This window comes from Aquarana catesbeiana, linkage group LG06 (assembly GCF_042186555.1).
Source record: "Aquarana catesbeiana isolate 2022-GZ linkage group LG06, ASM4218655v1, whole genome shotgun sequence".
NCBI lineage: Eukaryota > Metazoa > Chordata > Amphibia > Anura > Ranidae > Aquarana > Aquarana catesbeiana.
In genome coordinates, this window is record NC_133329.1 from 307,012,103 (window position 1) to 307,029,462 (window position 17,360).

Sequence of the window (17,360 nt, forward strand, 5' to 3'; positions counted from 1 at the left end):
AAGGAGTTACTTTATTTAAAATGGGTGACACATTCTGATTGCGATCACTCCTTAATTTTGAAGTTAAGCAGAGTTCCACCCAAAAATGGAACTTCAGCTTTAAGGGAAGGTGACCCCCCCTGACATGCCACTTTTGGCATGTCATTTTTTTTGGGGGGGGGGGGGGCTGCGGAAACCCTTGAGGGTTCCAGCTCCCACTTCCACCTCTCGGCAATCATCTGGGACACGTCACAGGTCCCAGATTGCCAGCCAGTTGCAGCGCAGCTTGTGCATGCCCAGCTGTGAAGCAGCCGGGCACCCACAGTGTCAATGCCGGCACCGCAGAGGAGGGGGAGATGAGCGGGGCTTTGTTCACCTGCATCACTGGACCCTGGGACAGGTAAGTGTCCGCTTTATTAAGTCAGCAGCTGCAGTATTTGAGATATATATATATATATATATATATATATATATATATATATAATTTTTTTTTTTTTTTTTTAAGCGGAACTCCGCTTTAGCAGTAATTTGTAGCTCAACGAAAATAACTAAATCCAGTCTATAATACTGTACAACAGCATACAAAAACCCACAAGGAAAAAGAAGGGGGAATTGGGACTATGTAATACCCAGGGGATAATGGCCGTAAATAGAAATTTAGATAAAAGTAACATGGTTTTTATGCAGGTCAATGTTTAAAAAGCCTCCTAAACAGGCAAACAAGTTTCAGAAAAGGAAAAAGTCACGCAGTGATGCCAGAATTGTCAAAATGCTAGACCGTATCAAGATTGATGTCCAATGGAAGCAGACGCAGCGTCTTCAGGGGGGTAAACGTCCGCTTTAAAAGGATCTCTGTAAAAAATGCACACATAAGAACATCCAAAATTCATCAACTAAAAATTATAGTTAATGCAAGCCACAGTAATATTACACACTCCTAAGGAGGCTGAGATGACAAGTATGTATATACTGTGTGTCTCTGGTTCAAAGCGGTGCCCTAAAGTATTCCAAGGATCCCAGGGGCAGGCACAAGGGGAAAAGGCAGCAAGAAAAACATGAACTCCACAGAATCAAAATAAAGTATGCAAAAATAAAGAAATATTACGGAGACAAAAGACCAGGGAACATGCAGGCTACAGAAGCCAGGGAGTGCTGGGGAATGTACAGTAAGGGCCGGTTCACACTGCTGCGATGCGGGAACCCTGTGAATCCACTGCAGGTTCCCGCATCGCAAGTTTTTGCAGTGCGGTGCGAATCGCATTCGGTCTCCCCACACAGCAGTGTGAACCGGCCCTAAGGGAGGGAATATAATGGTACCTTCCAAGTGGTAAGGTGACTCCTAGCCGGTATCTCGTTTGCAAATTTTGGTATCACTGTGTGACTACAGTTCCTGTATTGTATTCCTTTTCTGAAACGTGTTTGCATTTTTAGAGGCAAATATGTTTGTTTTTATTGGTCATAATATAGGCAGAACAATAAAGGGGGTACCTACCCAGTAATTACACAAAGCATATTGGAAACATTGGATACATTGTTCTTACAACCACCAGAGTATTGAGGTGGGGTAACTGTTGTATGTATAAAATCACACAATAAGGACTTGCGTGTGTGTGTGTGTGTGTGTGTGTGTGTGTGTATCTATATCTATCTCTTTGTGTATCTATCGTGTGTTGTTTGTTTTTTTTTTTTTTTTTTTTTTTTTTTTTTTTTTCATAAAGTGGCCTATTTCTAACCAATTTTACTTGTGGTTTGCTCTGCAGGATTAACTGGGTACAGGATAACCTCCTCTCCCACAGAAAGGCAGTTTGGTTATCCAACCGAAGAAGATATTGATGCAAGCCAGTCCTCTTTTACTTTTGACAACCTTAGCCCTGGTGTGGAATATAATATCAGTGTTTATGCAGTTAAAGGAGAAGAGGATAGTGTCCCCCTCTCCAAAATAATCACTCCAGGTAAGGACCGACTATACTGTCTATATTTTACTTCCCTAGGAAACAACCCTGGTGTTGATGGAACTATTACTGCAGCTTTTTAACAAGACTTTCTGGTTGTGATAATCTGTTACCATGACCCTTATCTACATATTTATTTCTGCTTCCATTGCTTTTGGCTCATTGCCTTGCTTCAATATTCTGACCTCCATGTAGCTCAATATATTGACTTAAAGAGCACACAATTATGGAATATTTGAGTTATCATAATTTTTCATTGATCTCTTGGCTAGTAAAGCAGCAGTGGTTTTAAGACCCCATTCACACTTGCTAATAGGGCTGTTGGTGATTACATGCAGGGGTTATCAGTATTTAGCTGTGTGCAGCAGCTCTATTGAAAGTAAGGGGAGGCTGATGGCTCCCACAGCTAATTAAGCTGTTGCATGCAATTGTTGAAGCAATTGCCTACGAATTATCAGCTCTGGATGCCGACTGTATGCGACCAGGGTCAATCACTGACTGCTAATCACTCCATGAGCTTACATGCAAGTGGGAACTGTGAAAAACCGCAACAGACCTGGCCATAATACATGTGATATTTACAAGTCGTGTGACGGATTAAAGCACCGCATATGCCAGTCAGATGTGTCGTATTAAATTTCCAGAATGCCCACAACAATTTGAAGATCATAGTTTTGTTTTCCATTGGAAAAGAATGATCATTTAACAAATCATGCACACATGAATTTGTACAGGTTAGGATCGACAGCAGCACTAAACATTTGCTTTGGGGATGGGTAGATTTTGTTTACCAGGTCTGCCTATTGTTGGCCTAACTCCACTCAGAACAATATCATTATGTAGAGAATAAGGTCCTACTGTAATATGTCTCAAATATGTTAGACCTTGTGTGTTCATAACTTTGCATTCCCACGGTCTCTGGCAAATATCTTATTGCAACAGTAAAACTATAAAGTGCACTAATAATGCTTGATGTAATGCTTGCGTTCAAATGAAAATGTGCCAATGTGTGTCTAGAGACCTCCTTCCTCCTCCTCCCCCTCCCAAAATGAGTACACTTTGGATGTGTTATGGCAACAGCTATTTCACCTTTATATTTTTGTTCATAAAATGGTGAAAAAGGACAGCAATCCTAAAACCATATTCTTATCGTTGGTCCAGGTCAGCTTGGTGTTATCTCATGGCACTTAAAGTGCATTCCAACAGCAACACAATAAAAACCCAAAATGTTACTGGTTTATAACATTTCAGCTGACAAACCTATCACTAGATTAAAAACAAAGAACACTTAAGTATTAGCATGGTATACTTTCTGGGATTTGTTTGTGCTAATATCAATTTTTTTTTTTTTTTTTTTTTGACACATTTGACAGATCAGGGCAGTGTGTGTAGATTTGGGACAGGCACACTTTAAAAACCATATGTCTGTAATGCCAGTTTGAGTCTTTTGTGTATTAAACTCAGAGCTGAAACTGCTATACACTAACCTCTTAAAGTTTTTAAAGCATTTTTGCACATGTATTTTACACGTGCAATCTGATCTGTCTAAAGTACTACCTGCACAAGCTTTGCAAAATTTTAATGCAGTAAAGCATCAATTCCACACTTTTATTCAATAAATCAGACACACTTTGAGTATAAGTTGCTTTTTCTAATTTTTGTTTTGCTTTAATAATTACGTGTAATTATGCAATTCTTGATTGACATGCTTTGCTTCCTCCCCCTGCCTCCATTCCCTCTGCTTCTTTCCTGCGTCACCCTGCCAGAGATACCCCAGCTCACTGACCTAAAGTTTGTCGATGTAACCGATACAAGTATTGACCTGAGATGGACACCCCTTAACTCCTCCACCATTATCGGCTACCGAATCACAGTGGTTGCCGGAGGAGAGTCTGTCCCTGTCTACGAGGAGTTTGTGCACCCTTCACAGGGGTATTACAAGGTCTCAGGATTGGAGCCCGGCATTGATTATGAGATCAGCGTGATAACACTCATTAACGGTGGAGAGAGCGCCCCGACCACAATCATACAGCAAACGGGTGATTGTACAATCCTAGCCACTTTGCAGAGGAGGGTTCCGTTGTATGGGTCACCTGCATAATGAAGGATTATGTTGGCCTCGGTAATATCTTTGATGGAGTAGTCTTAAAATTTGACAATCTCTATATTATAGCAAGCAATTAAATGGGTATGAGTGGCTCTATTGCTGCTTTGTTAGAGCTGGTAACTTGAAATAATCAATTCATTATAGAATTGCTCTTTAAATGAGCCCTATATGACCCTTCCTCCTTTTAGATGGAAAGGGGTGTGATCTGTATCGCAGGTCCAGAAATGAATAAAGGCCTTTGTGAAAACAAAAACAGGTGCAATTTTGAGCAGTGGTGTTGCACAGAATTCATGTACTTCAAAGGTGCTGACCTGCATAAACCTATTTTGCCTGTAGAATGTGCTGCCAAAGCAAAAATTCAGCAAGCAAAACCTGGCCTCCTTTCGGAGTGTCAAATACTTTTTTTTTTTTTTTTTTTCTCCTTTTTAACCAGAAGCAGATCTAGCAAAAGTTTACTATTTACATGTGGGTGACTCGCATACAACAGTGTCTTCCTTCTGCACTGCATGTAACTGTTTAAATTATGGTGTCGCTGCATGCTTGTTGACTGCCCTTTTCAAAAAGCATTTTAAATGAGTTTTTCATTTTAAGCTCTAATATTGAAAAGTGCATCCTTTTTTTTTTTTTTTTTTTTTTTTTTTTTTCTTTTTTTTTTTTTTTTTTTTTTAAAACCTTTATTTAGAATTTCATATGTTTGGACAGTTTATGCAAAACCATGTAGTACTGTATTGTTAGATTACATCTACTTAAAATTTACTGTAATATTTTTTTATGCTAAAGTGAGATGCTTGATGCAGGTCTAGCAACACTGTCAACATTTTTAAAACAAAGGCAACTGCTGTAAAGTCAAGATACAGTGGGGTGGGGGGGCTGTAAAATAAAAAATATATATATATATATTATATTATATTATATTGAATCAATGTGCAAATTACAGTAACCTATGCCAGCTTGGATTGATTTTTTGCTGTAATCCTGCTTGGGCCATTTTATCTTCACTTCTGAGGTGGCACCAGTCGCACACAGAATGGGATCTGAGGGGAAATTTTCCAGATGGAGACCTGTAGAGCATTAAAAACGTAACTGACATACCAAGCTTTCCTCACTCTTATGAAAAACTTTAAAAAAAAAAAAAAAAAAAAGTTGGCTTTTGAGTGCCTCTTAATCTAATCTAGCACCATAAATGCCAACATAAATTACATTTTTGTAAATACTCTAGAAAGTCAGGGATATAGCTTAGAATTTTTTGTTTTTAATGTAGTGTTTTGCATGTTCTGTGCATGAATAATTTGTTTGAAATGTGCATACTTCATGTAATAACTTTATTATTTTTTTGGACTTATGTTTTAGCTGTTCCACCCCCAACAAACTTGCGCTTCACCAATACTGGTCCTGACACAATGCGTGTCACTTGGTCTTCCCCAACTTCCATTGAGCTGTCCAACTTCCTTGTACGCTATTTCCCTGTCAAGAGACCTGAGGATGTTACTGAATTATCCATCTCTCGAAATGACAACATGGTTGTGCTAACAAGTAAGATTCCAACTGTAAATAAATTAAAATTGCAGTGTTAACGGCATTTGGTGGGTGTGAAACTCGCCTGGTGTACTTTCCCACCAAAGTGATCTTGAGCACACTTTTCTCTTTTTTTTTTTTTTTTTATGTATGTATATATAAAAAAAATTATACCAAAGAATGTAAACTAGGCAGTGCTCATTCAAGTACGATACAATATAGACGGATTTTAGTCAATTACAGCGGCTCAAATGATTGACTAGACCTTGAACACTTAACATTGAGGCCTCCTTTTTAAGATTTCACCCCCCCCCCCTCCCCTTTTTTGATATAGAACAAAAAGTTGCTAAGATGGCATTTGAATGTGAGCGTGCTTAAAGCGGGGTTCCACCCAAATTTTGAACAATATCTGTATGTATTCTCTTCCTTGCCTAGATGCTGACATGCCGTTTAAAAAAATTTAAATCGCCGTAATTACCTTTTTATTTTTCTATTCTTCTTTGCACTTCCTGGTTCTCCTCCCGTGGGAGTAGGCGTGTTTCTAGCCTCTTCCAGACTCCTGGGAGCTAGTCTCAGGCTTCCCAGGATGCCACTGAGCATGTGCGGGAACGAGCGGTGAATGCTGGGAGCACAGCATTCACCACATCCAGGAAATAAATGCTTGTGGGCTTCAAATGCCCACAATGAAGATGGAAACCGCCTGCAGTGAATAATATAAGTTATTCTTTCCGACCAAATCTGACACAGGCGGACATATTACACACAATATGTGAGTATGTAATGCTGAGAAGAAAAGTTTGTGAATGAACTCAAAAAAAAAAAAAAAAACGATAGATAGGTGGACCCCCGCTTTAAGTAGTGTGTGTGTGTGTGTGTGTGTGTGTGTGTGTGGTTTTTTTTTTTGTTTGTTTGTTTAGAGAAAATAGCTGACATATGGGCAGAACAGTCTTAAGCTTTAAGCTGGTAAGCCAAGAGATGGCTTTTTATGGTTCTGGGATTCCGATGCTTCAGTTTGTCAAAGACAAATGGTTAATGTCAGTAAAGTGAGCATCGTATTTATCCAGATAACTGGGAGAAGGAAGTTTCTCCAGCTTGTATCAATGAAATCCAGGTCTTCACAATACGTAGCTGCCATCCTGGTTTTTGTACTGCTCCATTTTGAAATTATTCTAGCACCTAATATAGCATTTCAAGATAATACCAGATTTTTTTTTTTTTTTTTTTTTTGTGTGGCTAAAGTTTCTAATACTTGGGTAAGCCTGCTTTTGTATTTGGGATCGCCTTTCAGCTTGCTCAGGATAGCACATAAGTGTTTTTATTGGGTATAAAATTGTGGATAATATATTGAATATTTATTTATTTTGTAGATCTTCTTCCATATACTGAATATCAAGTCAATGTTCATTCAGTTTATGAAGAAAGGGAAAGTACTGAACTTAATGGAGTACATAGAACAAGTGAGTATTTGTTATGCTTTAGTTGACATGACTCGTGTACTAAACACATTTTTGATATTATATATTCAATCACACGTGTCACATCTTCAAGAGTAAAGCTTGAAGTGAATTTTCCTATTGAAATGATTGTTTGTGTGGTGTGGGTTTTTTTTTTTTTTTTTTATGTGCTTTTGGTTGTGTGGAACTTAAATACCATATAAGTGTGTATCTGCCCCATACATTTTTTTTTTTTTTTTTTTTTTTTTTTTTTTGTAAACTGCTGTCTTTTAAACTTGCTCTAAGATCTCTGCTCGGCTAGTGAGTGCCAAGCCAGCAGGTTCATTCTGAGGCATTTTGTAGTAGAAAAAACAGATGTTGTCTCATTGCTGCATGTTTTATTCCCGCAAGCTGTGGATTCCTGCATTTTAACCAGCAGACGTAAGATAAAAAGCTCAGTTTACACAAAGACTTTATATACTAAGTAAATTCCTGCATATTATGTAACAGTCATAATACAAAAAAATGCCTGTGCATGGGTCATGGTCTGAATTTTCTTGTGACATAAATCACTTGTATACACCTTTTTCGGATATAGATTGTGGATGGTAATGGGGTGTAATTATTTATTTTTTTCTAATGATTTTCCTTTATTTTCTTTACCACAGACCTTGATTCACCAACTGGTATTGACTTTTCTGAAATCACCACAAACTCCTTTATTGTACACTGGAATGCCCCCCGTGCTACTATTACTGGGTATAAAGTTCGATACCAGCTGGAAAGTGGTAGTATGCGTCCCAAAGAAGAGAGAATTCCTCCATCAAGAAACTCCATCACTCTTACCAACCTTATCCCAAGCTCTGAGTATGTTGTCAGTATTATTGCTGTCAACGGTGTCCAGGAAAGCTTGCCACTTGTAGGCCAACAAGCTACAGGTATGTAGAGTGCCTGAAAACACTGTTCTCCAGGCTTTGTTAAATGGTATATATTTTTTTTTCATTTCTGTACTTAGCAGACGGTTAGCGCTTAATCTCTAAATTTTTGCCTTTTAAAGTGGTTGTAAACCTGAGACTTGAAATATGAAAAAAGCATATACCTCTATAGTGTGTACTTCTCTCATTTAAAAGCACTGTCATTTCTGTCTGCTGCCTTGTTCCTCTTCTGTCAGCATGAATTACTTCTGACACCAAGAGAAAAAAATGGTGATGGGGAGGGACCTTCAGACAACCTCTGCTCCTGTATGAAGGGGAGTTTTTTTCCTGAACTCCTTAGACAAGCTTATAAATTTAGCACTTTTGGAAGTAGAGAAGTCTTCAGATAGACGGGCACAACTTATGTTAGAGGATTTGTTTAATCTGTGTATTACCTGGGGATAGTGTCTCCACTGGGTCTATATAAGGATTTACAACCACTTTAATCAGCATCTCCTCCCTATCCCACAACTAACCTCCTGCCTTAATTTTCACTAATATATACTTTAAGCAAACAAAGTGCAGCGCTAAATATTTCAATGTATATAAACAAAATGCAATACTGTGCAAACACAAAGATTTGCATACTCGGCACGGATTCTCTTATGTGGCTCTTTCTATAGACTTTAGTTTAATTACTTTTTGTTTAACATGATTGATTCATGCACTTTGTTTGCACAGTATTGCACTTTGTTTATAAGCATCTAAATCAGGGATCTCCAAACTACGGCCCTACAGCTGTTGCAGAATTCCACTTCCCATGAGGCATTGTAAAATTTTGGCATTCAGACATGACTAGGCATGATGGGAATTGTAGTTCCTAAACAAATGGAGGGCCAAGTTTTGGAGACCCCTGATCTAAATATTTATTTAGCACTGTACTTCAGTTATTGTTTGCCTAGTATCTGGGTTAGTGTGCAGCTGCTTGCTTTAAACTCCAAGCGCAGATATACTTTCCCTTTTTTACTAATCTATACTTAGCAGCAGCCAAAGTGTACCATGCTGAGCACCTAATCCCTAAGTTGGCAACGCCAAATCCTTACTGGTGGCAAAACATTGAGTTGGCTTCAGAGGTGCAGTCCATCTTTTAAAAATTTACATTTTGAAAAGATGTAAGTATCTGGCTTAATTTCTCTCTCAGCTAAACAGGCTGCGTCTTTGTCCTGCTCTGCCCACCTGCTGTAGCCCCTAGGAAGTAGTGGTGTTCATTTATTCTAAAAAAACAAAAAACAGAAGAATTGGGCACCAAAATGTACTTTAGGAGAAGTGAGATAGCAGTTGTAAAACTGCTGGATGAATAAACCAAACCACCTTCCTTCCAAGACAGAAATGCATGTGTAGCGCTCACCCCCAAAGAAGCCAGTGAATTTTTTCACGTCCCTTCTGCCCTGCAACCTGTAATGAGCTGCCCGAACCTGCTTCTGGGAACACCAACACACCTTTAAATGGACTTTATTTAAATGCAATGATCTAAAAGGATTTTTTATTTTCTAGATCTTAGTTTCCTATATCACAGCAATACAGGTACCTTGTTCAACAACACAGTTCCTTCCCCACGCTTACCTTGGAAGCAACTGTTGCAAACACCTGCTCCAGGAGTGCGTGATAGTGGTACTGGCTCATAATGCAAAAAAAAAAAACCCACAATCCCAAGGCAATACAAATGACTTTTGCAATAGCATGTCAGCCTACCTACTGCATAGATGCCCTACAACTGGCACGTGGGACAGTGTAGAGTCTACCACAGTGGTAGTGCCAGGGAGGTGCTTGGGTGTGCTCTTTTAACCCTCAAATTGTCAACGCATCCCCATCAGCAGCTGCCCTGGGGTCAGGGAGGGATATATCTATCTATATCTATCTCTCAGTATTTGGGCATATTTGTGGGTACAAGAACTGCATCATATGTACAGTGTGTATATAGCAAGAAGGCTCAGACTCTTTGACATATTCCTCTTAAGCCACTCCCATGTCTGAGTATGATCTCTACAAGCCCACCTCCTAGCCATGGCATGTTAAGTGCTTTTTCTAGGTGTACCACTGGGTGCCCTAGGTCTTTGACTATGGTGCATGGGTGTTGCTAGGATTGTGAGTCTGACACTACACTCTGGTTTATATTAATATATTATATTCAAGTATGTATTTGTAAATAAAAGATTTTTGAAAAAAAAGATTGTCACTGTTAAACTTTTTCCAAGCTAATAAGCAATGGCGAGTGAAGTTGGGGACTTATCTGTGGTCTGCAGAGTAGTCCAGCTGCTTCTGACATCTAAAGTGCCAATAGGCTGCTGGGGCCCAGGACTGTTCACCATGACAGCAGATGCTTGTGACATGAAGTGGGAAATGGTCTATAAGAGCATGTGATGTCGGCATGGGACCAAGTCCTTGACTGTATAGCCTGTGTACTTTCTAGTCTGAGTATTTAGATGGGATTTCTGACCTTTTTTCTGCCGACATCGATTTACTTTACCTAAACTACCCCTTTGACATCAGTGATTGATACCATTGGCTTGAGGATATTGCTTTCCCTGACACCTTGCTGGGAGTTGTCATTACCGCACTTTATTCACAGCTTTGTCTGGGCTACAGGTAGCAAAGTTCTCTTGCAGCTTCCTTCCTACAGTACAGACAGTCTTTCAGACCCAGAGCCCTACATGCAGGCTTTCAGGTGCACAGCAGTCGTTACTTATTCCTGAGCTCACTAGCACAAACACAGCCCAGGCAACAGTTCAGTCCAGCAGCAGCACATCCTCCACGCTTTGCTTTCCCAGGAAAACTCCCACCAGGGTCTGTGTAGCGGCAATCTGAGTCCTGTACACTGACTCTCCTGGGTCCCAGTGCTCTTTCCGTACCCCACATAGACCCCTGTCCTTCTCCTATCTGTGGGTGGGGATGCACGCAGCAAATCCAGATCCTCCTGACTGGTTGCTAGGGACAGGTCCTACCCCTTGCCTTTACTGAGAGTCAATTGGTGCTCAGTCCTGTCTCTTTGCAGCTACCAATCAAGCAGGGGAAAGAAATCTGCAGCATTTATTCTGTCAGCATTGCTGGGCTAGATTAAAGAGCCCAAGCAGGCGCTTCGTATGATTTAGGTCAACATACCCTTGCAGGTTTTTTTTTTTTTTTTTTTTTTTTTTCCCCCCCAATTTATTTTTATTTCACTCATTGCTTTTTGTCCATTGTAGTGTCTGATGTACCAACTGATCTAGAAGCAAAGTCTACTTCTCCCAATACAATTACAGTTACTTGGGATGCACCTGCAGTCAATGTACGATACTATAGAATTACTTCATCGGAGACTGGTATGTTTTTAATAAATATTTGAAATGAAGTATAATTTTATGGTTCCCATTTTAATTGAGTTCAAAATAAGAATTTTCTGATTTCATTTTATCCACACAGGAGGTGAAGGCCCGGTTCAGGAAATCTCAGTGCCTGGAACTTCCAACACTGCAACAATCAGAGACCTAAAACCAGGCATAAGTTACACTATTACTGTGTATGCTGTCACTGGCCGAGGGGACAGTCCTGCCACAAGCAAGCCAATCACCATTGTTCATTCAACAGGTATACCAAATGGACTTCATTCTGTCTTTTATAAAGACGGAACAGATTGAAATCTCGTAATACTTTGTAGTCATAAGCGGTATTCTAAATATGTGTTATTTCTTTCAGGTGTTGAGCAACCAACAGAGATGCAAGTGACGGATGTCCAAGACCAAAGCATCCATGTTAGATGGACACCATCTACTGGCCCAGTTACTGGTTATAGGGTTACAAGTGTACCTAAAGGTGGTCATGGAGAGACCATTACCCAAGTTTTACCATCCGGTAACTACATATTTTTTTGTTGTAGGCTGTACAAGGAATACACAAAACCTGATGCACCAGATCCTCCAGAATTTGATCTTAGACCTTTTTACAGTTATAACTGTAAACCTATTGCTAAAATTTTACAACACCTCCCTTTTTGATATGCTGGTGGTCCAATCAGTTTACATTTTTATTTAATAGTTTGTGTGTTTTTTTTTTTTTTCTTTCTGCTGAGCCTTTTAGAAAATTCTACCTACATAAGTCTGTCTTGCTGTTTAAAAACATATATACTGTTCAGTCCCCCAGTTCTTGTACCCTGCCTGACCTGATTTAACCTCTTTCAGACTGGTTCACGCTTGTTCTGGGAGGAAGTACCATTCTCCCGAAAAAATGCGGTCCTGTGATCCTACTGCAATTGGACACAGATTACAGGCAAATTCTACAGAGCCAATGAGAGTGGTTCTGTACTATGTGATCACTTTGACCAATCTGCTTTATAGAATGTAAACACAGGCTACAGTTAGCAGCTGTCTAACTTACTGGCCTGTGATCAGGAAGCACTGTTTGTTCTCACATGGATCAGTGTGTGAGAGAAAAGAGCGCCTCCTGACCAGCAGCCAGAACCAGTTCAATCCAATACGGTGCCAACAATATATGAAAACTCACCCTTTACTGTTATTCACCCTCTCCTGTATATGTCAGCCTCATCCTGTCTCTGACTGACATGTATATTAACCCCTCCTCTACCATATCCTAAGCTCCGTGTTCTTACCCCCTCAATACTGGCCTGTTTGGTTTTGGTTTAGTTTTTGTTTGACACTTTATTAGGAAATTAGCAAAACAATCAAGGGGTGACCAAAAGAGGTAATTTCATGGGTTTTTGAAATGTCCTATAAAGTGCTTTTTTTTTTTTTGTTTGTTTTTTTTTGTGTTGTTGTTTTTTTTTTTCCTCAGAATTTGGTCTTTTCTAATTCTATAGTAAAAAATAAAAACACTGGTAGTTGACCATTTCCTGTCCAGGACAATTTTTAAACCTTTTGCACACATGTTAAAATCCTTTTTCTAGCAAAAAAAAAAAATACTAAAAAAAAACATATATATTTTCTGAAACATTGTTTTGAAAGCTGAGGCCCTGAAGCAAAAAATGGTGGTTGCAATTTATGCCACACAATATTTGTGCAGCTGTTTATCAATTACACATTTTGAAGAACAAAATACACAAATTTTGGTGCACACAAACACAATAGAATATCAATTTTATATTTTTTTTTGTAAAAAATGTTGCATAAAGTGAATAGATTCTAAACATGTCAAGACTCAAATTGTGCATACTCGAACTTTATCTGGCTGAAAAATGATATATAAATTTTGGTTTCAGTGTTGTGACTAATTGTCAAAGTATCAGCGCAAAAACCTGAAATAGCCTGGTACTGAAGGGGTAAAACAATGGTGCTGAGGTGGCTAATGCATTCACATGCCTGACAAATGCAAAGTGTCATCTAGGAAGGATGTTCTTAATAAAAATACTTGACTTGCAAGCAAGAGTAAGGCTAACTGTTTGTCTGTGGAAGCGGTACCTTTTTTTTTTTAGAAATGACCTTTTTTGGAAAACAAGATTTGAAAGTTTCATATCTTGTTGCCATATAATTATATTTCCAAAGGGAATTGTGCCTTTTTCACATTTTTGGTAACATATATTTTTTTTTTTTTTTTTTTTTTTTTCTTCACAGATCAAACTGAAATGACGATTGTGGGGCTTCAACCAACTGTTGAGTATGTGGTGAGCGTGTATGCCCTGGGTGTTGGCGGAGAGAGTGAGCCCCTAGTTGAAACCGCTGTCACAAGTACGTTTTACTTGTTGGGATTTGTCAGTTTTATCCCATTTTATTTTTCTGCAAGGGTGACATTGCTTGAATAGCTCTTGAGAGTTGTTGCATTTGTGATCAGGGATGTGGAGGTTCGGTAGACCAGCATCCTGACTTTTTGTCCTCCAAAGAACAAAATTGTTTCAGACAATTTCTAAATCTTTTGGGTGTTTTTGGGAAGGGGGATGTGCAAACTCTTGCAGGCATGAAGAGGCACCCTCTGTGATGAATGTCCAGTGATCTCATGGGCTAAACTTCTTAAAACATGGTGCTCAAATGTATCCTAACTGGTATTCGAAACTAATGGTGCATGTATTCTAGCTCTCCTAAAATTATGTAGTGTGAAGTTACTGTATTCTGCATATCCTATTCAGTATACCTAAATATGCATTGTTGGTGCCTTTAGTGGAGAAAAATCTACTGCATTTTAGAAACTAAGTGCTAGTGTGCTTGTGAACATGGCAGTTAACTGCATTTAGTATTACTGCAGCATCAAAATGACTCCTGCATATTATGCTTTTGCATCGGGTGTTAAGGTTGTAGAGCTGAAACGGATCAATAATTTTGTGCACAATTTAGCATATCTTTTGTTGACCTATAACTTTTAAGGTTTGTGGTTCATCAATGGGTGGCATATACAAACATGCTAAGTCTTCCTGAGAGCTTGCACAAATATTTTTCCAATATTTCTTATCTAATCTTTAGGATATTAGGCACATTTTTTACATTGCATTGATTCACACCTGATTTGAATCTCAGAGCTGTGTGCTCCTAAAAATGTAGAAATTTTGCCTGTTAATTTCTTAATGATATCTTTTTCAGATATAAAGAAATTGCCATTAATTTAGCATGGTGTTGAACAGTTATCTGGGTTAAGGTGGCTACGTATTGTATTTGCTGAAATGGTCAGTCCACGCAAAACTATAATCTTCCATTCTTATTATAGTATAGTATTGGCTTAAATGGCCTGTTGGCCTTTTTTAGATATCCGGACACTGGATCCCACCACCTCTGCTGTACTCTCCTGCTGCAGCTAAAGCCCCATACACACTATTAGATTTTCTACAGATTTTTGTCTTCAGATTTACCAAAACCATGTAAAGCAAGGTCCTGCCTGATTGCATACAAACTGAAACTCTTAAGGTTTGACCTCATATATTATGGTTTTGGTAAAGCTGAAGACCTAATTCTGCAGAAAATCTAATAGTGTATATGGCATCTAAGACAACCTAATGGGAGGTGGGATCTAGAGCTGAACACACCAAACCACAGATTGGGCTGCTTGGAGTCTGAGAAGTTTAAAAAGAAATTGGGTGATTCAGCTGACAGCATCTACACAAAAAAAAAAAAATGTTTTGCATGGACAGACTTTCAAATGCTGCTTTTTTATATCTAACAAGCTGTAACACATGATATATAACTTTCTATAACTGCTGGGAGAGTAGAAATACTCCGGCAGCTTTTTCTTTCCTGTTGCTGCTTCTGCTGCTTGTCTTTGCTTTTAATTGCTTTCATGATTAATTTGCCTGACAGACATTGATCAACCCAAAGGACTGGCATTTCCAGAAGTGAATGTTGATTCAATTAGACTATCCTGGGAAATCCCAGAAGGGCGGGTTACTGGTTACCGAGTGACCTACTCAAGCCCTGAGGATGGAGTCAGAGAGTTGTTTCCAGCTCCAGAAGGAGATGACGATGCTGCTGAATTGCACGGTCTCAGGCCGGGCACAGAGTACACTGTAAGCATCGTGGCATTGCACGATGACCTGGAAAGCAAGCCCGTGATTGGAATCCAGCGTACAGGTATCTGGAGCATTTGACGCGTTCTGTGTGTCTAATCTTTTTGTTGCCCTGCAGATGCCATCCACCAGCAAATTGTAGTCACTTAATTCCAATGATTGTAACTTTTGCCTCGTGTGGTCTTTCACCTTTCTGTTCCTCCTTTAGTTGTTCACTTGCCATATATCCTGATACATTATAAAGGACCATAAAAGTTACATTAATAGCTGTTAGTGCCTACTACAATGCATGTACTATACATCTACCTTCAAGCTGCAATGGCTGGCAAAAGGGCTTGCCAAACTGACAATTTTTTAGTAATACTGTATATCGCTGGGCAAGAAGTCAACAGCCACTTTCCAGCATTAAAATCTTGTTGCACAGTACTGCTGTTCAGTTTAGATGCAAGAAATGTTTAACTGCATTAAACAAACTATTTCAAAATGTTATCAGGTTTATAGAATGGATGTAACATGTGAGCCTTTAAAATGCCTAACTAAATGCCAGCCAGTGGAAATATTTGACTGGGAGTACCGACATTACTGGCTTATTCAACAAGGTAGAGTGTTAACATTTTCTACTGGAATTCATCTTGACCATTCGGACTATGAATTCCTGCACATTACAAATCATTCTTAAATAAGTGTCCTGTACAAGACTATGTACCCGATATGTGGAATAATACCGAAGAGGTCACATTGCCCTTGGTACTTGAAGTGCCCTTACTAGTCAAGAGATTTCATATTTGTATGAAACCAGCCTCTGACATTGCACTGTATGCTCTTAGTGATAAAATGAATGTGTGTTTGTGTATAATTTATATTATAAAATATATATAGATTATATATTTTAGCATATCCTGTTTTGTGAAACTTTTTTTTTTTTTTTTTAATTATATTTAACACTCCCTATCATTTTGCAGCCATTCCTGCCCCAACAAATCTTCAGTTCTCCCAAGTGACTCCAACAGGCCTTACTCTTAGCTGGCATGCACCTAATGTCCAGCTCACTGGGTACCGGGTACGTGTGAATCCCAAAGAGAAAACTGGACCAATGAAGGAGTTTACCACGGCACCTGGTACAACTGCCACTACTATTACAGGTCTGATGGTGAGTGATGGCTGGATATTTTCTACTTAAAACACTTGAAATTATGTGCTGACTATGGCAAAGTTGATTATGGATTTGCTCTTTAACATTGAAGACCTTTTACTATTCATATAATTTTAATCATAATGGAATATAAAGCTAATGGCAATGACTGCCACACCATCAAGATCAACTTTATGGCTAGGTTTCTGATAGGTGGTCAGCGAACTTGGATCTGTGCACTAGGATGGGAGTGTGAGTCTGCAATTACTGTAATGAGTACATGTAATTGGGCTGTTAACGTGAAAATGGTTTTCACTAAGTTGTTTAGACCGAAACATGTCAACTCCTAGCTGGTAATCCTGATTATATAACACGGTTATTCAAATAATATTTCTTATGTGTTTTTTTTTAAATTCTTTATACTGTTCTGCAACAAAATTGCACTTTAAGCCAGCTAATGTCTCCTGAAGCCCTAATGCTCAGAAAAATTCATTGAAAATGAGCATTTATATACCTTTTCTGCATTGGGACATTTTGAAGGTTTAGCAGTGGCTTGCAGTAGTCAACGGATAATCTTTTTGGGGGGAAAAAAAAATAAATGTTACCTGGGATTTTTTTAAACCTATTTTTCACCATGTTCAGTAAAGATTAGTCTGGTTAAGTATAACTGATCATTTGTAAAGCAACTTTATTGGTGCACCTAAAGTGAGACTACTAAAACATTGATGTCTTGATCAGGTTGCCACCAAGTATGAAGTTAGTGTATATGCTGTTAAGGATGGCCTGATGAGTCCCCCACTGCAAGGCATCATCTCTACACTGGAGAGTAAGTAAAGTAACCAAAGACAAAACAT

General features: G+C 38.9%; 1 protein-coding gene across 6 annotated transcripts in view; it reads left to right on the plus strand.

Moving 5' to 3' along the window:
- The window catches only part of FN1 (fibronectin 1), an 80,808-nt gene that overhangs the window by 49,410 nt on the left and 14,038 nt on the right, over nucleotides 1-17,360 (plus strand). For 3 of the 6 annotated variants that reach the window (XM_073633584.1, XM_073633585.1, XM_073633586.1), the window contains exons 24-35: nucleotides 1,740-1,931; nucleotides 3,698-3,970; nucleotides 5,389-5,571; nucleotides 6,921-7,010; nucleotides 7,655-7,924; nucleotides 11,143-11,259; nucleotides 11,360-11,524; nucleotides 11,633-11,788; nucleotides 13,501-13,614; nucleotides 15,169-15,438; nucleotides 16,337-16,524; nucleotides 17,245-17,332. In XM_073633584.1, the coding sequence (XP_073489685.1) occupies nucleotides 1,740-1,931; nucleotides 3,698-3,970; nucleotides 5,389-5,571; nucleotides 6,921-7,010; nucleotides 7,655-7,924; nucleotides 11,143-11,259; nucleotides 11,360-11,524; nucleotides 11,633-11,788; nucleotides 13,501-13,614; nucleotides 15,169-15,438; nucleotides 16,337-16,524; nucleotides 17,245-17,332 (2,106 nt within the window). The remainder of the gene's footprint in view (nucleotides 1-1,739; nucleotides 1,932-3,697; nucleotides 3,971-5,388; nucleotides 5,572-6,920; nucleotides 7,011-7,654; nucleotides 7,925-11,142; nucleotides 11,260-11,359; nucleotides 11,525-11,632; nucleotides 11,789-13,500; nucleotides 13,615-15,168; nucleotides 15,439-16,336; nucleotides 16,525-17,244; nucleotides 17,333-17,360) is intronic. The other 3 variants (XM_073633587.1, XM_073633589.1, XM_073633590.1) reach the window with 3 other exon arrangements.